The sequence below is a fragment of the Puma concolor genome, chromosome D1 (assembly GCF_028749965.1).
Source record: "Puma concolor isolate L17-30 chromosome D1, mPumCon1.1.hap2, whole genome shotgun sequence".
NCBI lineage: Eukaryota > Metazoa > Chordata > Mammalia > Carnivora > Felidae > Puma > Puma concolor.
The window spans coordinates 12,827,049-12,850,694 of NC_141676.1; the positions used below are offsets into that span (position 1 = coordinate 12,827,049).

Sequence of the window (23,646 nt, forward strand, 5' to 3'; positions counted from 1 at the left end):
ATGGAATTGCCTAAGAAGGCAATTTTTAAAAAAAATAGGAAAGAGTAAAAAGATTCATGCTTACTGTTGGGAGCTCTCTTTTTTTTTTTTTTTTTTTAGACTATTTTTTTTTCAACTTTTTTTTTTTTTTTTTTTTTTTTATTATTTATTTTTGGGACAGAGAGAAACAGAGCATGAACGGGGGAGGGGCAGAGAGAGAGGGAGACACAGCATCGGAAACAGGCTCCAGGCTCCGAGCCATCAGCCCAGAGCCTGACGCGGGGCTCGAACTCACGGACCGCGAGATCGTGACCTGGCTGAAGTCGGACGCTTAACCGACTGCGCCACCCAGGCGCCCCGGGAGCTCTCTTTTTCAAAGACCTGTGATGCTGCTTAATTCAGGAAACACACTTAATGACATCTTTGATTTCCATTTAATGTAACTATGTCCTAATTGTGATCTTAGGCCCATCAACTGGGGTCTCCTGTAGCCTAACCTGCAGATTTGGCTGACCTTCAGCAGGATAGACATTCAAATGGCCAACTCTGCCCTGGTATACAACGTAGTCAATGGAGAGCAGAACAGAGAGGTTACAGAACCTCCCTTACTCCAGCAAAGAAACCGTGGAAACAAATCAGATTGGCACCAATTTTTCCTTTAAAACAGACTACTCTATTTTAAAAGTGTGCTGAATATACACAAGCTACTTTGTTTCAATGAGATTCACTTCACTTGCAAAGAAATGGAAACTGTAGGTGCTTTGATAAAAGTATTGAAAAGTTGACCTAGTTTCTATAACAAGGTCTTATGTCCTCAACCATCAGAATATATTTTGGTTTCTTAAAACATAAGCTCCCTAAAACAAAAATCTTTTCACTCCGCAAAGCAATCTCTCAATGTGCTACTGCATTCCAATGCAGAACAACATGGGAAGCTACACACAAAACTATTAATTTACTCTTAGAAAAGTATGTATTTTTTTCGCTCTACTGCCAATAGAATGAAAGAGAGTAATCAATTGGTAAATGTGGATGGAATCTGAAAATCAAAAAGATAAAAACTAACCTGTTTAAGGGTTATTTATTTTTGAGAGAGACAGAGAGAGATAGAGCTCGAGCAGGGGAGGGGCAGAGAGAGAGGGAGACAGAATCTGAGGCAGGCTCCAGGCTGTGAGCTGTCAGCACAGAGCCCGACGTGGGGCTTGAACCTGTGCCCGTGAACTGCGAGACCATGACCTGAGCCAATGTCAGATGCTTAACTGACTGAGCCACCCAGGCGCCCCAAAACTAATCTGCATTATTATAAGAGATCTTCTTGAATCACAATTTACCCTAATCTAGATCTAACTGAAAGAAACCAGAAGCAGTATCCTAATACTTGTACCTTTAGCATGAGTGTAGTTTATTCTATGATAAGAATCAGAAACCTCTTCCATATTAAGTGTTAGTGAGGCAAAGCAATGACCAAGAAGACTACCAACCTCAGGAGAAAAGATAGGGAACACCAGAGGTCAGGAAAGCAAATAAAAAGGAGAAAGTGTAGAGCAATCAGTGGAGGGAAATGTGGGTTTAAAAAAATGCAAAGAGTTGGGTGGGGAGCTATGATGGGAAGCTATGAAGTGCCAACAGAAATTAGTTAAAATACTATTCAGAACATTAGTTTCATGGGTTAGTTACTATGAGGGGAAGGAAAACCTTCAGCCAGAAGAAACCTAGAAGTTTCCAGGCAAGCCTGCCTCTGACAAATATACATTTCCCACAGGCCACAGTTTGGCTTTTCCGCATACAAAAGCAGACCTCTTTCTTAAGCACACTTCTCACAGGATGCATTAATGAACTCACAATTTCTACACACCCCAGTTTTACAAATGTCCATAAACAGGGGTTGAAAATAGAGAATGAATTTTCCTGAACATAAAAGAGGGGAATTTATTTGAAGAAAAAAGATAGTAAAAGCCTGCCTTTATTTCTATGGAGTTTCCTATACAACCATTCATAGCTGAATATTGTCCTACAAAATCCTGGTTGGACAAAACTTCAAGGTAAACAATCTGGTCCAAAGTCAAAAATAATAAACCAACCAAAGCTTTTCCAGTCCAGTCTCTGCAAAATTAAAGAAAGTTTACCCTTGAATGCTAGAATTCTATCTCTTGTAGATAGAAAAGATGGGAGAAACCTTCTTTTCCCCTAATGTTTCCAAGTCTCTGAAGAAATTACCGTAAGATATTCAAGCTTTGCCACCTGTTTCTCTCCCCCCACTAATGCCTCACTTTACTTTATTAAAAGTTATCCATCCCTAAATTTTGGACAACCTTGCCCATATAACTCCCCAAACTTGTCTATTATTAAACACCATTTTTCCCGTTAAAAAAAGTTAGCTTGGGGTGCCTGGGTGGCTCAGTCAGTAGAGCATGCAAGATATCAGGGTTGTAAGTTCAAGCGCTACCTTGGGGGTAGAGATTACTTAAAATATCTTTTAAAAAAAGAGTTAGCTTACTCATCCAGGAAGCCCATTTATTCCATAATACAAACATCCATACCATAGAGTACCTTAAAGGGTATCTAGTCCCAACAGACAAATGATGTTTGAATTCATTTAAAGCATCCATTCTAATAGCAAAAACTTACAAGGCATTACCATGAGCTGAGCACCATTCGATGAATTTTAGATATATTAAATCACTTAGGCATCACAACAATTCTATGAGATGGATTATGTTATTGTTTTCATTTTAGTGACAGAGCCAAAGGCATAGAGTGACCAAACAATCTACCCACTATTGCAAGAGTTGAAATGGCAGAGCAGGAGTGAACTCGGGTAGTCCAGCTCAGGGATCCATGCTCTTAGCCACGATGCTACACTGCCTTGACTCTCCGTATCTGTGGAACTCTCAGACTGGAAATTCCCTGTTCAGTCAGCATATCGATCAAAAAATACAGAAAAATAAAACATTCGTGGCAAAAGGTTAACTGTGGGTGTCTAGGTGACTAAAGGGTATACTGGAGTTCTTGTGCCATTCTTGCAACTTTCCTCTAAGTTCAAAATTTTTTCAAAATTAAAAGTTGAGGGGTGCCTGGGTGGCTCAGTCGATTAAACTTCCGGCTCTTGGTTTCAGCTTGGGTCATAATCTCATGGTTCGTGAGTTCGAGCCCGGCATCAGGCTCTGTGCTGACAGTGCAGATGCTGCTTAGGATTCTCTCTCTTCCTCTCTCTGCCCCTCCCCCAATTGTTCTGTCTCTCTCTCAAAAATAAATAAACTTAAAAAAAATTAAAAGTTCAAGGTTGCTCTTATCATGTAATGGGACATAGTTTGCCAAAGTGATGACCAAATTACCTGCTGGCCAGCAAAGAAGGCTTTAAGAAAAAACTCTGGATCCTTATAATGTCCCCACTAAATGTCTGATCTAAATTGCCCACGCCACTCCAGTCAGACTGAAGGACTCACTGCAGAGGAAGTGGCCCTAAAAATGGAGAACACTGTCCCTGAACCATAACAGTAACTGTGGGCTCCATTCTCAGTGCTTAATATTTAATAACCAATGACACTCAATTCCAAATAGAATGGAGTGCGGACATTTACTCCCCAAAATATATTATATAATATAACCAAATACAAATCAATCCATTCCCTTATTTCCCCCTCGTTAGTTCTAACCAGAATTATCAGTTCTCTCCTTACTATGTCCCTGCCAGGCCGTATCGATGCTCTCTATTGGAAACCTTGCAGTCAGCTGCATTTTAGGCAGAGCAATTCCTATTTTAGCTTTTCATGGCATTTTAATCCTTGTGCAATGGAAGAGAACATGAAATCACATACTGATAACCTAGGAATCATTCCTTTAGGCAGTTTCCTGTTACTATTGTTCTACATTACCCATGAAAATTAATTTGGGTTCTCTTAAATTCATACTTCCCAATACACTTGAACAAAATCTGAAGTTTCATAGCAGAAGCACTGACAAAAAAATACAATGATATCCAAACATACTTCTTTGGAACACTGATGTTCAAAACTATCATCCCAAGCTTTTTAGGTTTTCATTAACTAGTATAAAAAACACTCAATTCTAACATGTCGGAAAGCAATACTTCCCTGCTGCTGCCCTAGTAAGTTCCAGGTAAGAAGTTCCTCTCCCCTAGATAGTGGCTATATTTAAGGTTTCAGTGGTTGAAGTTAATAGCCACCTAGATTATGAAATGTTATGATCCTTACTTTTTACACTACCCTTTACACTACTTTTTACACTACACTGTCTGGAACCTGACAGCTCATCCAGAAAAGAGGTGTTTTATTTTTTTGATTAAAATGTTAAATCTTTGATTATTTCCAGAAACTTCACTTAAAAATGGGAGGTAGGAAATGTGTAAAAGGTTGAAACTACTGACTACAGCAGAAGCTTCTAAATCACACTGTGATTTTGTTAATCGAAGTTGTTCTGCTCCCCACCTTGACTTCCTTTCAGTCTTCCCCACAAAATCCCTCAGTGATTCCCATCAAATGCCTTATTTAACCAAAGCTTCCTGACACTGCGATATATACTTGACACTAAGGCAGGTGCTAAGAGGACATAGAAGACAGTCTCACAGTCTAGAAGGAAAGACAAAAAGAAGTAGACAACTTTAACACAGTGTGATAAACATTATTTGAGCTACTGTTACAAGCCTCTCCCTGCAAGTTGCCAATATCATTCCAAACCACATGCCTGCAAATTCTCTAGAAGAAGAAATCTCACTGATAATCAAAGTTGGAGGCATTTCCGGTAAGTTTAAGAAGTCAGGATAGCAATAATAGGCATATGGGAAGATCCCAGTTTTAAAGACTGAGGTAATATCCATTCTAGCATATTCAGGTCCCTGTGGGGCTTATGGAAAATGGATTTTTTACATATATTATTCCAACATGCAGGGGGTTGGAATTCTAAGTGGGGGACTGGCACTCTGCAAAATTAAACACTCCTGCCTCTAGCAAGGGCTCATTTTAGTTCTGGCTCTTGTTTCTATTCTCTCTGGAGAATGGTAGTATATTAGTGGCTAAGTCCATGGACTTTGTAGTTAGAGGAGGGTTTAATCCTGGCCTTGGCCACTTACAGGCAGTGAGATTTTTCAGCAAACCTCACAGGCAGTGAGATTTTCAGCAAACCTCAGCTTCTCTGAGGCTCACAGTCCTTAAAAAACAACAACAAAAACAGTGGTGGGAAATTAAGTAAATAGTTTATGCAAAATGCTTAGCATGCAGTAAAAAAACAACAAGGGGGTGGGGAGAAAGGGCTGGAAGTAACAGGGGACCACTGGGTACTAAAATAGAAAGCAATAAATTATACAGAGCTAATCATTTTGTTATTCCAATTGAATAGTGATCTATGCTTAATTTATTTGCATCCGTCCTGTCTCACCCATCCCTAGAGAGCAACTACCTCATAAACCTAAGGCTGAATTGCAATTACTCCGGCTTTTTTTTTTTTTTTAAATCTACAATAGTCCCAATTTTTATACTGAGAGAACATATCCTAGCCCCTGCGACTCTCCATAATTTGGAACCCTAAGAAAGGCAGTAGAACTCTAACCACCCAAAAGAGACACCCACCTGGAACATACAGACCATACCTTAGTCATATAACAAAGAAACCAACAGTATAGAGGAGTCAAACAAAAAAAGAAAAATCTGCACAACTCATACTTACTCGTCATTTTTTATCCCAAAACCACAATGAGGAGCAAAACAAAAAATTAAAGATTTACTTATTTGCACCCCTTATATTTCCTGAAAGAACTAGTAGGGGTGAGGTAAGAGACAAATCTTCCATCTTATCAACCAAAAGGCTCTATAGTACACACCAGTCAAAACAAAGCCTCAGTCGTGGAAATAAATATTCCTGGACGCTAGTTACTAGGATGCTCACTGCAGCTACACAAAGCCCAGTATTTAAAGCTGGACCCAAATCACCACCACTCAGTCATCCAGAACCTATTTTCAAACTGCCTTTGTACTCCTTCTTCAGATTCCCTCATCCCTCCCCCTAAAGGTTGAGTGGGAAACCGACACTCTGGCAGCAACATGACCAACCCTCCAAAGATCCACCAAGAAACCTCCCCTAGGCTGGAGTCAAGGCAGAGAAAACGTTTAATATTTTCCAAATTTTCTTTCAAGCAAGAAGTATAGTCGAACAGACTGTACACATTATCTTTTTTCTTTGTTACTGCACTTGCTATAATTATGAGATCCAGACATCAAAATTTGACTGTAGCCCTCGCATAGATTAGATTAAAAGAAGAAACAAAGTTGTTTCTTCGGAAGCCACAACCTCACCAGGATGAAATCATCCTTCAAGAAATACTCTCATTCTGGAAAAGAAATTCAAGGAAGTGTTGTAGTCTAAAAAGAATGGGAGGGGGGCACGAAATCAGGGGACTATTAAAGATACATACCAATTTAAAGCTAAAGGGCAGCTTATCTATTAAGGCCTATCTTGTTACAATCAGGGCAGTATCTATTCCAGCTCTAATTTTCAGACCGATGCGCATTTTCAAAGAGAGAAAGAAGAGAATACTCAGTTTTCAGCTCCTGATGAGTTGGCTATATAATTATCTAGAAACGGTATTTTTGGAAGAATGTATTTGCAAAAAGAAAAGACGAATCTTACGATTAAGTATATGAAAGCAGTCACGGGCCTTCGGCTCTTACATATTTTTTATTTCATGGCAAATTAACCGAACCAAAAACTGACCTCCAAAAAACGACTTTCAGTTGGGTTAAAAAATAATTATTCCTGTTGTACTTTCTCAAATGCATTCTCAACACTAAAGTCTGCGTTAAACGTTTTCTCTTAACCTCACCTTATTTGATCCAAGGCCCTTTCAGAAGGCACAAATATTTCCAGGTGTGTTGCCACTTTATTCAGGTGAAGTTAAAAAGCATGATTAGAATTTCCTTATCCCTTTAAGCACATACACCAAACGTTATGGTACTTGCAAACTGAACATGTAACACCTCTACAAATCTTTGTCATCAAATGTAGTCTTAGGGAGAAAGAAATGGCAATTTGGTTAACATGGACCCATTTGTTTTCTTTTATAAAGCAAAGTAAGGAGGCTACGTCTCGCAGGAGAATGAGGCTCCCACCCACCGCACCTGGAAAAGTGAAAGAGGGATCCACCCAGGAACAGCAGGGCTGGAACTGAGCTGGGCCGTTCAAACTCTCTGGGGGAAAAAACACCACCATTTAAGCTGCAAAGCTCCCTACAGCTTTCCACTTCCACAAATCTAATGATAAAGGGGAGGAAAAGTTTTGAAACACATGAAGAACCATCTGTATAACTAGCTTCCAACCCGGACAAATTCCTTTCCCAACCCACACGCAACATGCCAAAAAACCGAACTTTTGGTTTGGGCTCTGAAAATAGAAGTTTGTTAGCTGAACACCAGAAGAAAACATAAAATTAAACAACATACAAAAATGTAAATTTACATGTAAATGTAAATTTGCTCTCACCCCTCTGGATCTAATCGTCTCCCTATGTTAGAGAGAGCTTACAAGTTTGTTTCTGGGTCTTGAATATTTTACTTTTTAATCTAATAAAATACCAAAATTCCCCCAAAGTAAGTAGAAAGAAAAAATAACAATTGCTTAAAAGTCACCCGTCAGCACAGCAGAAGCTCTCGTTTTTAACTTCCCTCTGGTTACCGTAAGACAAAAATTCGACTTGGCTTATCCTCCTTCACCCGTCTGTACACACATTTTTTAAAAAGGCACACACCTCAAATGTGGACTTCTAAAAACCAGTCCTTTAAGAAAGAAAACCAAGGCTTCGTCAATGTGCTGAGAAAGACAAATCCAGCAGGGTACTTGATTTTTCGCCACTTCTTCCTCCTTTCAGGATCAGGATCTTTCCTGCTCTTCTTTCTCCCTCTCTCTCTCTCTCTCCCTCTCTCTCTCTCTCTCTCTCTCTCTCCTTTTTTTTTTCTCTCAGATCCAACACCTAAAATGGAAGTTGCACCCAGCCAAAGGCTAGGGAGCCTGGGTGGTGACAAACTGATCTGGCAGCCCTACCCCCTCGCTTTCCTAAGTGATGTCAGCCCCTGAGAACTTCCAATAGGAGCCAGGCATAAATCAGGGAGCTGATTTTATCCAATAGGAAACTTTATTATAGGAAATTAAAAAAATAAAAAAGGAGAGAGAGAGGAGGAGAGAAAGAGACAGGGGGAAGTTTTATATATATATTTATATTTAAAGTGGAGACTACACAATCTCTGAGGAATTACTGCAGAGCTCCAGGGGGGGCCGAAGGAACAAGGGCTCCTTAGGATGGCACGCCTAAGCTCCAGTTCTCTTTGATGGTGGGGTTCTTGCTTCCTCTCCCTTCCTTTCCGGGTAGGGAAATAAGAGAAGAGCTGATTTGATTTGCCTGCTGCTATTTGGTTTGTTGCTTTCAACCCCAAAGCATTTTCCCAAAAGAAGACAGGAAGGGAAGGAGAGAAAAATCCTAGAAACAGGACCGCTATGTATTGATTGGATGGTAGGGAATATCTGAGGTAAACTCTCAATTTCGGTGTTTTGGTTTAACTGCATTATAGCTAAGGAGAAAAAAAATAGATGTTGGACTTGTTAACAGTTTTTCGTGTCTATACTTTCAACTGGTAGGAGGCTATATCCCACTGGGCTGTTAAAGAAAATCACTGTCTTCCCATTTGTCCCCAAATCAAAATAATGTGGGTTTGAGGGGGAGAATAAATGGAATTCAGTAAGAAATATATTTAGAGGAGATAACAGCATGTGTAAGAAAAAGTCTCACTTTAAGAAAATTCAGTTTCTTTGTGCACTTCAAGCTTACGATGATCTAGTTCATACATTCTCTTTTTACATTTAACCCACATAAAGGATTATACAGGTATTCTTTTTCTGAGCTGCAAATGATCCTTAATATGCTCTTACACTGTTAGGCCATGAAGGACAGACATTGGACTTTTTTTTTTTTACATGTTTGACAAAGACTAGCATTTTATGGTCATTCAGTGGTTACTAAAGAAAAATGATAATGATGAATTGAAAATTTCCTTTTTTACTCTTACTGAAAAATCTGCCTGTAGACTGCTGCCAAATGAATCTTCATAAAGTTTTCATAATCTAGAGTAATAGTTAAGAGCATAGGTGCTGCAGTCAGACTGCCTGGCTTCAGACCTTCCTTCCCTGCAAGCATACTTAAGTAAATGTATTCCTACGTGACCTTGAACAAATTATATAATCTCTCAGAGCCTCTGTTTCCTTAACTATAAAGAGGAGATAATAACTATATCTCTCACAGTACTGTTGTGAGAATCAAAACACATATAAAGTTCTTAAAACAACATACAGTATATAATATAAACTCACTAAGAATGAGTTATTATTACCAGTATCTACCCTCTCCCAAAACCTTCAGTGGCTCACCATTGCCCGATAATAGCAAACAATGACAGAGCATCTATCATGTGAAAGGCACTTTGCACTCATTATCTCTAACTTCTAAAACACCACCATGGAGATAGTATTACCACCATTTCACAAATGAGGAAATCAAGGTTCAGCAAGCTGAAGAAACTTGCCGGAGTTCGTCTGGCTACGAAGTGGTCCCCTCATTGATCTGACTCCAAAGCCCATGCTCTTTCCATCACCCTACACCGTGGTCAGGATAAAAGCCAAGTTCCTCATCTGCTTTCAAGGTGCCACGTTTACTCACTCAATACATTAAAGTCACCCTTAGTAACCATAATCTGACCTTTCCTTATCTATTTAAACTGGAATTCTACTCCTCAGCACGAATGTGCCCTTCTAATCAGGCAATCTAGTCATTATCCACCCCCTCATATCTGGTCTAAAGTGGCCAAAAAAGGATTTCTCTCAGAATGGCTAGAAGACCAAACAGGCATCACAGCACTTGTTTGATGGGCTTTCAACAAACTAACTAGATTGGGAAATTAATACATTAAACAGAGACATGCACGAACTTTAACCCTCATTATCTAGGAACCTTCTCTTACTATCTTATCACATCTTCTACTTCTCTTTCCATCTAGTATTCCTGGTCCTCCATAGCAAGTTCAAAAGCCAAAGATGACTGCCAAAGGAAAACAACCAGCACAAGAAATGTTCGTTGATTAATTCCTAGATCAGAGCCACATTTTAGAATATTCTATGTTTTTCTAGAGATGGATTGGTCTTGTTTCCTTCACATCATCACTAAAAACTTGCAAGTATTTTGCCTTCCTTTAGTGTGTGTGTTTTCCTGTCTCCTTCACCAGAAGATGAGCTCCATGAAGACATGAATGGCATCTTTCTAGCTCATGGTGTACCCCAGAGCTCAGCCTAATGTCTCGTATTTAGCAACAGATGAGTGAGTGAATGAAGTCTCTTGGCTTACTAGTTATGTAATCCTGGGCAAGTCATTTTATAGTAACGAATTTGTAGATAACATTTGAAATAGAGTTATATACAAACCAAAAAAGATAACTCAGGGGATGCCTGAGTCAGTAAAGCATGAGACAGGCTCAGTCAGTAAAGCATGGGACTCTTGATCTCAGGATCATGAGTTCAAGCCCACGTTGGGCAGAGAGCCCACCTAAAAAAAAAAAAAAAAAGATAATTTAGTGATGAAAAAGTTAAAATTTAAATTTATCTGAAATAGTTGTCTCCAAATAAAGCATCACAAGGATCAATACTCACTGAGGGATAAACTCTTTACAGTCAGGTGACCGAAAGCAAAAAGATGAGTTCCACTTGGATTATTCTTAGTCCCTACTGTGAGCCAGGTACCTTCTAGATGTCAAACATAATGAGTAGACCAGTTCCCTGCTCTCAGAAAGCTTACATGCTAGTGGAGGGAGAGAGAAGATTAATAAATGTCGGATGTAACACTACGCAGAGATTTAAAACAGACTGATAGGGGCACCTGGGTGACTCAGTTGGTTAAGTGTCTGACTTTAGCTCAGATCATGATCTTGCAGTCCAGGAGTTCAAGACCTGCATCGGGCTCTGTGATGACACCTCAGAGCCTGGAGCCTGCTTCAGATTCTGTGTCTCCCTCTGTCTCTGCCTCTCCCCTGCTCATGTTCTGTCTCTCTCTCTCTCAAAAACGAATAAACATTAAAATTAAAAAAAAAAAAAAAGACTGATAATAATGACTCGTGGCTTATTCTACCCTGGATGTCAGGGACAAACTCTTCAGAGAGTTTGACATTTAAGTTGAAATCTTTAAGTTGAAATCTGAAGAAGCAGCTAATCATAAGAACATAGGAGCATTGGTAACTACTAATGCCAAAGTCCTCAAGTGTGAGGCTGAAACATGCTGAATCCAGCAGTGTGTCGAAATGAGGAGGGAGTGATAAGAATATGAAAGATTCTACAGGTTAGAGAAAGGAGTTTGATTTCATTCTTTGTTTAAAATGTTTATTTATTTATTTTGAGAAAGAGAGAAAGTGCTCATGCACACAAGTCGGGGAGGGGCAGAGAAGGAAGGAGGGAGAGAATCCCTAGCAGGCCCCACACTGTCAGTGCAGAGCCCAATGCGGGACTCCACCCCATGATCCAGGAGATCAGGACCTGTGCCAAAATCAAGATTCAGAGGTCTAACTGACTGAGCCACCCAGGTGCCCCTTGATTTTATTCCTAGGTAGAGGAAAGCCTGTGAGGGTTTTCAACAGCAGAATGACATAATCTAACTCAGATTTTGAAAAGATCTGGCTGTTTATGTGTCAAATGGATTAGAGAGGGGGTACAGGTGAAAGCAAGGAAATTAGTTTCAAGGTCAAGTTGCAGTAATACAAAGCTGACTACGGTAGTAACAGTGAAAATGGGGAGAAGTTAATGGATTGAGCATATGTTTAGAGATACAAGGTTGTTTTTTATTGCGGAGCTTTTTCTTTCTTTTTTTTTTTCTTTCTTTCATTTGTTTTTACCGCATGGAATATTACATTCAGTGTGCTCGGTTTCACAGCTCTCAAAGTTTAACTCCCCCCACCCAAGCCACCAGCACTTACACACAAAGAAAAACAAGATACCATAAAACGTTGAAAGATTAGGGAAGAGCTAGGAAATAATACCGTGTTTAAAAAAGAAATATTAAAAACAAATAAGAAATATTAAAGTCATTATATAGGGCTGAGTTCTGTGCTGTGTTGACTCTACTTCTAAAATAGACTGAAACTATAAATGCCAAGGAGAAGAAATGAAAAAAAATTCAACTCCAAAAAAAACCAAAAAAAAAAAACCCCTGGCTATCCATACAAAAGAAGACAAAATATTTTTACTCCTTTCTACCCTCTGGTGGCTACATATTACCATCAAAAGTTTGTCATTTTTGAAGCCCTGAGTAGGATGGCCATTTATCATTCCTTTTAGAAATTCTACTATCACTAGATTTAACTACAATAGTGTTGGATTAAAAAAGCAGAAACCAAGAAGGGTGTCCTCTCCAGTTCTTGAAAATTAATCTAATCCTAGTAACAATAAATTCATGAGGAGGTATAATATTTATATTTTTCTTACAAGCCCACAGGATCACCTCTACTGGTACTCCAGCCACCTACTCAAGTCTTGATTCCACAGTAACAGATATCATAAACAAGCATTGTTCTGCCTTCTCTTTTTTCTTCGTTTTGCTTGCTTGTGTGTCCTCCTTCTGCTAAGTTTTATGTCCTTTCACGAACTGCTTCCTCTTCAAAATATAACTGCAACCTAAAATGTCTTCTGTTCCTTGATCTTTTTTCCGTCTTGAGAGCAGAGGTCTCAAACTAGGAAAATATTACCTGACTTGGAAATCCACCCCATCCCCCCATATTTGTCAACCTTCTCAAATCCTATACAAAAAAAAAAAAAAAAAAACCAACAAAATCCTTAAAAAAATTTTTTTTAACGTTTATTTATTTTTCAGAGACGAAGAAAGACAGAGTGAGCAGGGGAGGGGCAGAGGGAGAGAGGGAGATATAGAATCCCAAGCAGGCTCCAGGCTCCGAGCTGTCCGCACAGAGCCCCACGCAGGGCTCGAACTCACAGCCGTATTTGAGCGCACCGTACTTTACTCACCTCTCTACACTGATCCTTTGCAGGTTCCCCGTGTCTTAGGCATCTTCGTGTCCTGTCTCCAGGTGGCCTCCGTGAAGGCTGCTCCGTTTTAATTCGCCGCACTCTGTCACCAATGGCTTTGGATTCAGCTGTCTTCACCTAGAGCTGGACATCGCGGGGCGTGGAAGTGAAGCCAGGCCCCAGGTCCTAACACACACACATGGGGAGGAACCGCTGTCCAGATTTATAACGTGGGCTGGCAATTCTCTCTAAATGTTTAATCTTGAAATCATTTGTTACATCACCCCTGAAAACAGCTGCTGCCAGTCAAGAGGTGCGCTAACTAAATCATCTCTGGAAGGCCACTGCAGGCCCCTCACACCCGAAGTTCCGTAACCCCCTTGGTCCCACCAGTTTATAGTGGAGCGGGATCTGTGAAAACCGGATTCCAGACACTAGCCCAACAGCCTTGTTCCCGAACATCCCTGGCCTAAGGAGCTATCAAGGTTAGAAAGATCTGATCAAGGTGCGAGGAGAGCCATCCAGAGGCTTTTTCCTCCGAGACGCCTTCCTCAGCGGGGCCTGGGCCCCTTCAGCGTCTTCAAAGGGAAGACGGAGGTGTCCTTCAACCGCCTTGGAGGCTGCCCTACTGGGGAATCCTGACCCTGTCCTCCCTGTGATTTCGTCGAGTGCCGTGGGACAAGACGGCCTCCACAAGAAACCCTCCCGGGCGGGCCTTCCCACCTACCTCTTGCAGCCCGACCATCTTGGCTCAGCCCTCAAGTCCCTCGAGACGTAGCCTCCCGCCCAAAGCGCTCCTCCCCCTGTGATTGGCCGCCTGAGGAGCCTTCGGCCAATGGGGATGACGTATTCAGGCAGACGTCAGCCCGCGGGCTGGGGGAGGAGGAAGGACGTCGGGCCCCGCGACGCGCCGTGCGCGAGGGCCACAGCGCGAGGTGTGTGGCGCTGGCCGCGTGGCCTCAGGCCCTGGCTGTCACCACCTGCCGGTGCATGAGGGTGCCGGGCCCGCAGCGGTACGAGGGCACCAGGGAGTGGCTGCAAAGCTCGTGTGGCCGGAGGTGGTGGTGAGGGCGAGCCCTGAATTCTGGCCTCCGGGAGCCTCACGCTCCATTCCCAGAAACCTTTGCGCCTAGAGTTCTGTCTTCAAAGGAGTTGGGCCGGGGCGCCCAGAGCGTGAGGGGCGCCCAGCCTTGCAGGGCCTGCTGTGAAGCCCTGCTTTTCCCGCCAACCCCGATTCCTTGCTTCTGGACGCGGAGCGTAACCCTCAGGCCGTGGGCCCACCTGTGCCGCTCTGCTAACCCTCCCCCGCGCAAGGCTCGACTTTGGGAGGAAGCAAGGCAGGCTGGACAGAGGACCCGAGCACCAAGAGGACGCCAAGAGCAACTTCTGCAGAGCTATTCCAGGTCGGGTCTGGGGGCCAGGCGGGGGGCTTGGTGGATCGGGAAGCTTCCCCAGAGCCTATGTTTGGGACCTTGCAAGAGCTGCCATCCTCCGCCCCTTTCAGCTCTCCGGCTGAAATTGGCATGGAGCCTACCCTTTCTGAATTCACCTTTCCGTCCCCTTCTTTCCTGATAGTTTGACGGGAACCGTTCAGAGCCGTCGGTGCCACCTGACAGAAAACTGCATGCCAGGAAAGGAACGCCAGCTGTGCAGTGAGTGTGGGGGTTTCAGTGCAAAAAGCTGGAAATGGAGTGAGCCTGAAGTCAGAATAGCCAGCTTGTTTCGGGAAGGGAAGGATGCTTAATTACCCTTGCTCCGTTGTTAGCCAGGTGATTAACCAGACTGACAAACCGAACGTCCAAATCCTTTGCCAGTTTCCAGGCCGCGTGAGGCTCGCTTTGGTCAAGAACATCTGAAGCAAGGGTGGCAACGTCCTTATTTCTTTCTGTGAGAGACCTTCCCACGGAGTCCAGCACCTGCTTTTCTTTACTGTGCACCCTCTGCTGGTTAGTGTGATAGAGTGAGCTCAAAGAAAAGAAGGTTGTGTACAACCTCCTAGAGAATTTTATGTTCTATATTGTTTCTTTAAAAGTGTTAAATTGGGGCGCCTGGGTGGCGCAGTCGGTTAAGCGTCCGACTTCAACCAGGTCACGATCTCACCGTCCGTGAGTTCGAGCCCCGCGTCGGGCTCTGGGCTGATGGCTCAGAGCCTGGAGCCTGTTTCCGATTCTGTGTCTCCCTCTCTCTCTGCCCCTCGCCCGTTCATGCTCTGTCTCTCTCTGTCCCAAAAAGTAAATAAACGTTGAAAAAAAAAAATTAAAAAAAAAAAGTGTTAAATTGGGGATTATACCCATGGAACTCAGAAGTGTGGTGCTCGGGAAGAATAGGAGTTGTCAGCATTATTGGTGTTGAGTCTCAGTGGTAACATGAATGAAGAAGGTTTAAGCATAATGGTAATAGCTACCTTTTTTTTTTTTTTTTTTTAAGTTTATCTGTTTATTTTGAAAAAGAGAGAGAACAGGGGCAGGGCAGAGAGAATCCCGAGCAGGCTCTGCACTGTCAGCACAGAGCCCGACACGAAGCTCAGACTCACAAACCATGAGATCATGACCTGAGCCGAAATCAAGAGTCAGATGCTTAACCAACTGAGCCACCCAGGTGCCCCAACCACAGCTACCGTTTTGGAAGTGATAGTTATTATGTGCCAGGCACTCACAGTACTAAGCAATTTTACCTGCATTGACTCATTTAACCCGTAAAACAGCCCTACCAGGTAAGTACTGTTATCATTACCATTTCATAGATGAGAAAAGTGAGGTCAGAAAAGTTAGGTCAATTGCCTGAGATTATACAGCTAGGCTAATACATAACAGAACTAAGATTCAAATGTGCACATGCTTCTGAGCTCCTACATGTAACCACTATGAAATTCTTTGTTGAGATACCCTTGGCACAATTTCTGGGCTTATGGTAACTCGACTCACGGCTATTCTCTCTCACTTTCAAAATTTCCTTGTCATTTCAAAGACAAAAAGCAAATTAGGTGCAGCCATTCCTCTGAAATGTACTATCTCGTCCACAGGAATCCGATCTTTGAAAACGTAGGTTAAGAGACCAACATGTGCTCTCCTGCCAGTTCCAAAATCCTATATAGGAATCCCCGGTTTCTGCGGTTGGCTTTTGTGCAGCTTCATCACCAGCAACAGAGTGGTGTGTTCTGCGATGTCCTTCTGCAGGCAGAAGGTAAGAGACTGGTGGGGACCCACTTGAAAAGCCACTCAATATAGGATACTCACGATGGAATAAGATAAAATGAGTTCAGGGCCAGGGAGTAGAGCACAAAACCAAGAAAAGGTATTATCATCACCTTTGAGTATTGTACATTATTTGGTAAAGAACTGTTTGTTTCGAGGACAGTTGGCTGTTTTCAAGAATGAATAGGAGACTGTGCTCTTTTTCTTTTAAATCGTGAAACTAATTGTAAAGTTTAGTAAGCCTAGAAATTCTGTAAAAGATGGATAATATTGTAAGAGGATGATTGTGAAGATGGAGTTAACATACAGCGCTCAGAACGGTGTTCTTCATGAATTGAGCACAATGTAAGTGTTAAATAATACTATTACTTATTTTCCCATTTTCTCGTCAAGCTGCTGCTTTACTTTTCTCATCTTAAAATTGGTGGGTTTTGTTGTTTGTTGTTAGACCTAAAAATAGTTAATTTCCACTCCTTCCCTTTACACTTAAAATGGTCGCGCAGCATGAAGTAGAGCCTGGAATCATGTAAAAGGCCCAACACTAGGAATCAGAGTTTTAGTTTTTTTTTTTTTAAGTCTTAGTTTTGTTACTCAGTAACAAAGTGGCAAATGGGCAAGTAAGTCCCACTCCTCTCTCGCGAGCTCAGTTTCTTCATTTATAAAAAAGGATTATGAGGGATGCCTGGGTGGCTCAGTCGGTTGGGCGTCCAACTTCTGCTCAGGTCATGATCTCACGGTCTGTGAGTTCCAGCCCCGCATCGGGCTCTGTGCTGACAGCTCAGAGCCTGAAGCCTGCTTCAGATTCTGTGTCTCCCTCTCTCTCTGACCCTCCCCCGTTCATGCTCTGTCTCTCTCTGTCTCAAAAATAAACGTTAAAAAAAAAAAATTATGACAACCAACATTGTGTAGCACTCTACAGTTTGCAGAGTACATCCAGTATAGTGTCTCATTTGATTCTTAAGACAGCCTTATGAGGTAAAATATTATGTGGTTCCAATCTTAAAGATGAGCGAATCAAGGCCTAGAGAGTTAAGCGACTTGCCTGTTGGTTCTCTTAGTAAGCACAGAATTGGGATTCATTCCTTAATTCATACTAAAAAACACAATTGCCTGTTGTATACTAGAACAGTGTACTAGCATGGGCATATAGTATATATGAAGATAAAGTCCCTCTTTGTACAAAAATCATGTAAAGGGGAGACCTTCGGATAACCAGTGCATCCAAGTAACTGTGCAGTATAGGAGTAAGTAAAGGATGATGGAGGAGCACATGAGAGGGGTACCTTCCCAGACTTGAGGTTCGGGGACAGTGGTTAGGGAGATTTTCTTGGAGAAAATAACCCCTCAGCTGAGATCTGGAGGACAAACAAGTAGAAGGAAGTGAGGAAAGATTTCCCCAGGCATGGAGAACAGCATGTACATAGATGTGACCAGGGATTTGCAAGTGGTTCACTATGGCTAGAGTGCAGACTGCAAGCGTATTGATCAGAGATATGGCTAGAGAATTAGCAACGTAAGGTCTGAAGTGTTATGCAAAGGAAGCAAGTCTTGTCCTCAGAACATTGGAAAATGTATTCATCGGTTTTCAGAAGAAGGTCATGATCATGTAAAAGGCCCAAGCTTTAGAAATAACACTTGGGCTGCATGAGAAGAATTACTGGATTGTTGTTGAGCCCAGATAGAGGGCTATTTTGGAATCCAAGAGAAGGAATGGTGGCCTAAACTAAGGCATTGAGAATAGAAATGTATGGTTTATAATCAGAAAGAATTTACAAAACTTGCTGCAGTTAAGGGCATAGGCTCTGTAGACAAATTCCCTGGATTCAAATCCTCTCCCTGTGACTTGCTAACCATGTAATTGTGGTGGGCATATTACTTAGCTATGCCACAGTTTACTCATCTGTAAGAACAGCTGCTTCACAGGATTTCAGTGAAGATCGAATAAATGAATACTGGTAAAACCCTTACTTAGTACATTATATGGCATGCAAGAAGGACTCAAGAAATAGTTGCTTTTTAAACAAAATTAATGTTTGGGGGCGCCCGGCTGGCTCAGTCAGTAGGGCATGTGACTCTTGATCTCAGGGTTGTAAATTCAAGCCCCATGTTGGGAGATTACTAAAATATATGTATTTATCTATAGATCTATGTATATCTCTATACAGAGATATATTTAAAATAAATAAAAATAAATTTAATATGTTTGATTAGATACAATGAGTAAAGGAGAACAACGACTTCTAGTTTTCAGGCTTGGGAGCAAAGTGCATACTTATTTTGAAGTAAGAAATGGGAGGTTTGGGGGTTGAGGAATGGAGTTCACCTTCTAGAAAGGTTGATGCAGGTTATGGCATGTTCAGTGTCTTGGGAAAGGTATCTAGGCAGAGGTAGGACCTGGGAGTCAGCATCAAGCCTTTGGAAACTGAAGTCATGAGAGATACCAACTAAGATTGACAGGGAAGTGCCCATAAAGAAGGTGGCTCACGATAGACAACTGCCTGGTAGGCAGTGCCTAAGAGGTCGGGAGAGAAATGAACCCTGGTTATATGCATCCAAAGCTCATATTCTGTTAGACCACAAGCAGCTTCTGTAAAAAAATTTTAATTCTTGTGAGTCAAAAATTTGATGCCCTCCTTTGTGTGAAGCGGTGGGTATATCTTAGCGAACAAGATAGATATGGTCTCTGTCCTCAGAGTTTCACTTTAGTGAAGGAGATGGATGGTTCTAACACTGATACCTAAGTGCTCTGATAGCTAGAGTACCTCTCTGTGCCCGGGAGCAGCTAACCTAGACTGGAAGTGGGGTGGGGAAAGGCTTTCTGGAAGAAGTGATGTCTAAACTAGATTTTGAAGGATAAAAAGTGAGTTAACTAGGTAATGTCAGAAGGTTCCAGACAAACAGAAGGAACAGACTTGTCCTATTTGAACTTCCACGGAAGGAAGTTGAAAGGAGCAGCACGTTTGGGTAGTAAAGACTCTGCTTAGCCTGTGAACATGCCAGTTTGCAGGAAATAACAAAAGTGTTTGGATTTCCTTCCAGGTGAGGCAGTTCCAGCCCATTGCTGCATCCTGTCAGCCTGCAGCCCCTTCTTCACAGAGCGCCTGCAGCGGGAGAGGCCAGCTCAGGGTCGGAAGGTGGTCCTGGAGTTGGGGGGCTTGAAGATCAGGACACTCAGGAAGCTGGTGGACTTCTTGTATACCTCAGAGATGGAAGTATCTCGAGAAGAAGCCCAGGATGTGCTTTCTGCTGCCCGTCAGCTCCGTGTCTCTGAGCTAGAATCCCTTCAGCTAGAGGGTGGGAAGTTGGTGAAGGCCCCCCCGGGCCGAAGACTGAACCGGGAGTGCTTACAACCTCCAAGTCCTGCACCAATCTCTGCCAGGGTGGTGGCATCCACCCGCCGCCCTCGGACTCCACTGCCTGTGACCCAGACTCCTTGTCCTCTTGGACTAGTGAGACTGAAGTCCTTGGGAAAGGAGGAGGGGCCCCTGGAGAAAAGCAACCAACAGAACACAGAGAACTCATCTGGCAATCTTCTGCTCAAGAGGAAGGCCAGAGCTTGCCCAACTCCACAAGAAAAAAGCTCTTCACCATCAAGCCACAGTCAGGGACCTAAAGAGAACAAGAGCGACTCTGCCCTTGCTCCTACAGCAGTTTCCCCGCCTGGTATGTACCCCTCTGTGGATGAGCGACTATTGCCCAGAAAGATCAGACTGAGTCGCTCAAAACCATCTCCTGATGTCTGTACACCCAAGCCTTCCAGCACTGTGAGTGGACCCAGCTCAGTACCGACAGCCCCTGGCCGGCGTCTTTGGCGGCAGAAGAGTATAAATAAAGGACCAGAAGACAAGGAGAAGCCAGGGAGAGCTAGTCCTCTCCAAAGCATCCCAAGCCCATCTGGTCTTGGAAACACAGGTGGGAACAAGAAGCGGAGCCCTGAAGTCAGGGCACAAAACTCAGACTCTGCAGAGGAGGGGCAGGTTGGAAGGGTGAAACTTCGGAAGATTGTCAACGGGACGTGCTGGGAAGTGGTACAAGAGCCTCCCCTCAAAAACTCTCAAGAGAGCCCTCAGATCCCAGAACCTGAATGCTCGGAAGAGCCTGCAGGGACGCAGCCATCCTCCGTGAAGCAGCAGGAAATGTTATCTGCCAGAGTAGATCTGTGTCAGGACTCCCCCGTGTGCTCCAGGCTACAAGATCTCCTGCTCTCTGCTAGCCACTCCCCAGACCACCCAGTGGCAAAGTCTGAGTTTGGGTCCAGTCCAGAGCCGGTAGGGAAGGAGCCCGGGTTGGATATGGACTGCAGAGAGCACTACGCGTTTGACGCAGCCCTGCTGGGGCAGCCGTGCGAGGCTGAGGAGTACCGCATCACCAGTGCCGCTGCCACCAGTGAGCTGGAGGAGATCCTGGACTTCATGCTGTGTGGCTCAGACATTGAGCCCCGCACAGGGTCTCTGGAGAGTCCTGGAGCCGAGGGCTGCAGGACCCCTAATTATCACCTGGCAGATACAGGAAAGAACTGGATCGAAGGGGAGGAATGGTGTCTGCCAGACATGGAACTCTGGCCCAGGGAGCTCACAGGATTGGAAAAGGAACCTGTTGGGGAGAACAAAGAGCCAACAGAGCCCTTTAGCCCCCTTGTTGTGCCCTCTGAGAACAAAGAGCCAGATGAGTCCCTCAGCCCCCTTGTCATGCCCTCTGAGGTGAGTGAAGAGAGGGTACTTTCAGTAGGAAGCCCTTGGACTCCGGATCTGGAAATTACCAGTTCCCAGCCACTGGATGGTCAGAGAGAGAAGCTTCTCCACATTGACTCTCTCGACGTTCCTCAAAGGTCCTATGAGGATCTCTCACCCCCCTGTTCAAACTGGATGGAAGCTAGGCCGGAAGTGTCCCTAAGTATGGATGAGCTATTATACCCTGCTCCAGAGGCAGGCAAGGAGGAACTTGGCAACTCCGGATTGTTGGACCCACTTCCTGCCAGCTCGGAAGAGGAAGAGATTGATGTTGTGGACTGGACGTCAGAGGGGAGGCTGGTGCCCACGGGTATTCCTTCTGTGTGGCCCGACCCTTCCTCAGAGTCAGACACAGAGGTAGACATACTAACGTAGAACAGGTAGTGCAGGTTAGCGGCAGGGGGAGGGTGGGAAATGTTGACTAGCGAAAGGTGTATTGGTAGAGGCTAGCACGTGCCCTGTCCCCTTAGCAGGAGAGGTGGGTGTACTCCCAGCTCTTGGTCGGTCCCTTCCTCTCCTCCCCAGGCTTTGGGAGCCAAGCAGAAGTAGTACCATGGGTACAGAATTATGAATCTGAACCATCTTATTTCTTTGTAATCTATTTTCCAGTTAGTGATAAACAAGTCAAACTATAAACTGTGTGGTCCCCAAATCTACTAGGTCATAAATAACCAACGCCAGGTATCCTAAGTCATAAGACCTCTAGTCACTGCTAATTTAATAATAAATGAGAAAAAACACCCTCTGAAACAAAGCGTTTCAGAAGGTTCGAAACAGTGCTGGGGTGGGACAACTGGGTAAGTAAGAGTGACAGGACATTTTCCAGTACCTACTGTGGGTCTTATTCAATCCATTATTGAAGTTCCAGTCAAACCTCTGCAGGGGCCAAAAAGATAGAACTCCCATCATCACTTCGAAGAAGTGAGTTAAAAAGAAATACATGCTTTTAAAAAAAATAAATTTACTTTTTTCCCATAGTTTTTGCAAGTATTTCACATGCTGTGCCAGACAGCCTAGGAGCTCCAGGATAATTGGTGACCTTAGAATATGAAAAATAGAAAGGGAGCCAATCCCACAAAAGGCTGAGCTCTGTCCATCTAATACCATAACATCAAGTTATTACTCAAATACTTTGTTTCAATTTTTATTAGGCAAACCAAATCCAAGAACTTTTCAGTGCCTTACTAGAGGGCTGCCTCACAACTGAACCATCATTTCTGGAGGGGAAGAAACCAGGGCTTCAGGCACATGACTGAAATTTGGCCATGTCCCGTCATAAATGCTCCAAACGTCACCAGGGACCGAAGGCTGTGAACATGAGAAGGGAAAAAAAGGGTTAGAGAAGGGGCCCAGGCAATCCTAAAGCCTGAGAAAGATGTGTCCCCCACCCTGGAGCCCACAAACCCAGGAGAGTTCAAGGATTGCATCCTACCGCCACATTTCACTCAGCTCATCAGTCAGCTGTCAGTGCCTGACAACATGCAGGAGCATTAGGGATAAAAAACCAGTCAGATCCTTGGGCCAGAAGTGACAGTACAGTGGTTCTCCCACGGGATCAGGAGAAGGACAACCGCATCGTCCAAGGGCACAAATTGCATTTCTATAGGGTCATTTACATTACCATCAGCATCCTACGACTTAGCTCAAGGACAGTGAAACGTGCAGTTTAGCCAAAAGCACACTGATAAGAAACAATTTTATTGCCGACTTCTAGCTTTCCTACCACTAATAAGGGGACATCCTGAGAGCAAGAAGAGTTATGAGTGGTAGATCCCGTGTGATATGGGGTAGAGAGAGGGCTGCTTCGCAAATAGCCACAATCCACCCCTCCCGCCCCCTTCAAACCTCAGCGTGAGGACTTCTGCTCAAAACACCCTACGAGAGGTACTTCTTCAGCTCCTTCACCACCTCTTGAGGCTCAGGGAACTTGAGTTTGCGTGGGGGCCCCTTCTTAATCCCAGTCCAGAGCTCCACACCTGGGAAAAGACCGAGAGCGAAGTCACTTCGTCGTGCACCAGCCTCTCCCCCACATCCCGAGGGCCGGCGGTCTGAGACCGGCGCTTCCCGCCTGCCCCCGGTCCCGGGCGCCCACTCACTGCTGCCGTCCGGGCGCAGCAGTGTCACCTCGAAGCTGCCCCTCCGAGGCCTGGCAGGATTCACTTCCACCGGAAGCTCCGGGGTGTCCAGGCGCAGCGCCTGGCTCAGGGCCGCGGCGTTGCGCCCGTAGACGCGTCAGCTCGTGCTAGGGAGAGACGGGGAAGCTCAGAGGCCGGGGCCTTGGTGTGCCCTGGCCCGCCTCCCCTTGCCTCTCCAGGCCCCTCACCAATGCTCGATCACGACGGTCGCCTCCTCCACTCTCTTCCGGTCGCCCGCCGGCTTCTCCCGCTTCTCCGCCGCCGCGACCACCTCCGCTTCGGCCTTCCGCTTCCTGCCGCGGGAAGCCATGGAGCCGGGAGCCGGGCCGACCTGGGGGGAATAGGGTGGAGACTCGGGCACCAAGAGGGCGAGGACTCCGGCCGGAGCCGCTCTAGCCCCAAACCACAGTCCAGAAAACCCGCCGCAAGGACCAAGCCCCTCCCTCGCTGCGGAAAGCGTGGCCGGGGCGCACACGTGGCCTGGAGGCGGGTTCTCTGGGCGCAACCACTCAGCCCGCGGCCTGGGGGTGGGGGGGGTGGGGCCCTGGGCGC

General features: G+C 44.3%; 3 protein-coding genes across 16 annotated transcripts in view; 1 reads left to right on the forward strand and 2 right to left on the reverse strand.

Moving 5' to 3' along the window:
• The window catches only part of CTNND1 (catenin delta 1), a 49,195-nt gene extending 41,180 nt beyond the window's left edge, over positions 1-8,015 (reverse strand). For 6 of the 12 annotated variants that reach the window (XM_086677351.1, XM_086677344.1, XM_086677349.1 and 3 more), the window contains exon 1: positions 7,736-8,014. The gene's annotated coding sequence lies outside the window, so the exon portion shown is untranslated. Of the gene's footprint in view, positions 1-7,109; positions 7,179-7,735 lie in introns of all 12 variants that reach the window. The other 6 variants (XM_086677342.1, XM_086677348.1, XM_086677350.1 and 3 more) reach the window with 2 other exon arrangements.
• A 6,054-nt stretch (positions 8,016-14,069) lies between these two features.
• On the forward strand, positions 14,070-22,206 carry BTBD18 (BTB domain containing 18). Of its 3 annotated transcripts, XM_086677352.1 has the most exons (4): positions 14,070-14,438; positions 14,611-14,687; positions 16,058-16,218; positions 19,269-22,206. In XM_086677352.1, exons 3-4 carry the CDS (start codon positions 16,095-16,097, stop codon positions 21,332-21,334), a joined length of 2,190 nt encoding a protein of 729 aa, XP_086533478.1. In that variant the 5' UTR covers positions 14,070-14,438; positions 14,611-14,687; positions 16,058-16,094; the 3' UTR covers positions 21,335-22,206. The 3 variants fall into 3 exon arrangements, with proteins under 3 accessions (XP_086533478.1, XP_086533479.1, XP_025783926.2); XM_086677353.1 differs by lacking the exon at positions 14,070-14,438 and having other exon boundaries at positions 14,576-14,687; XM_025928141.2 differs by lacking the exons at positions 14,070-14,438; positions 14,611-14,687 and having other exon boundaries at positions 15,760-16,218.
• Positions 22,088-23,570, reverse strand: SELENOH (selenoprotein H). Its single transcript, XM_025928617.2, has 4 exons — positions 23,283-23,570; positions 23,056-23,201; positions 22,805-22,935; positions 22,088-22,267 (listed from the first exon to the last, which is right to left on the reverse strand). Exons 1-3 carry the CDS (start codon positions 23,402-23,404, stop codon positions 22,835-22,837), a joined length of 369 nt encoding a protein of 122 aa, XP_025784402.1. The 5' UTR covers positions 23,405-23,570; the 3' UTR covers positions 22,088-22,267; positions 22,805-22,834.
• Positions 23,571-23,646: the final 76 nt, after the last annotated feature.

Excerpts from the sequence above, each read along its gene's own strand:
- BTBD18 (XM_086677352.1), top strand. The coding sequence starts at position 16,095 with ATGTGCTCTCCTGCCAGTTCCAAAATCCTATATAGGAATCCCCGGTTT. Across the intron at positions 16,219-19,268 it reads TGTCCTTCTGCAGGCAGAAG|GTGAGGCAGTTCCAGCCCAT; the intron begins GTAAGAGACTGG and ends ATTTCCTTCCAG.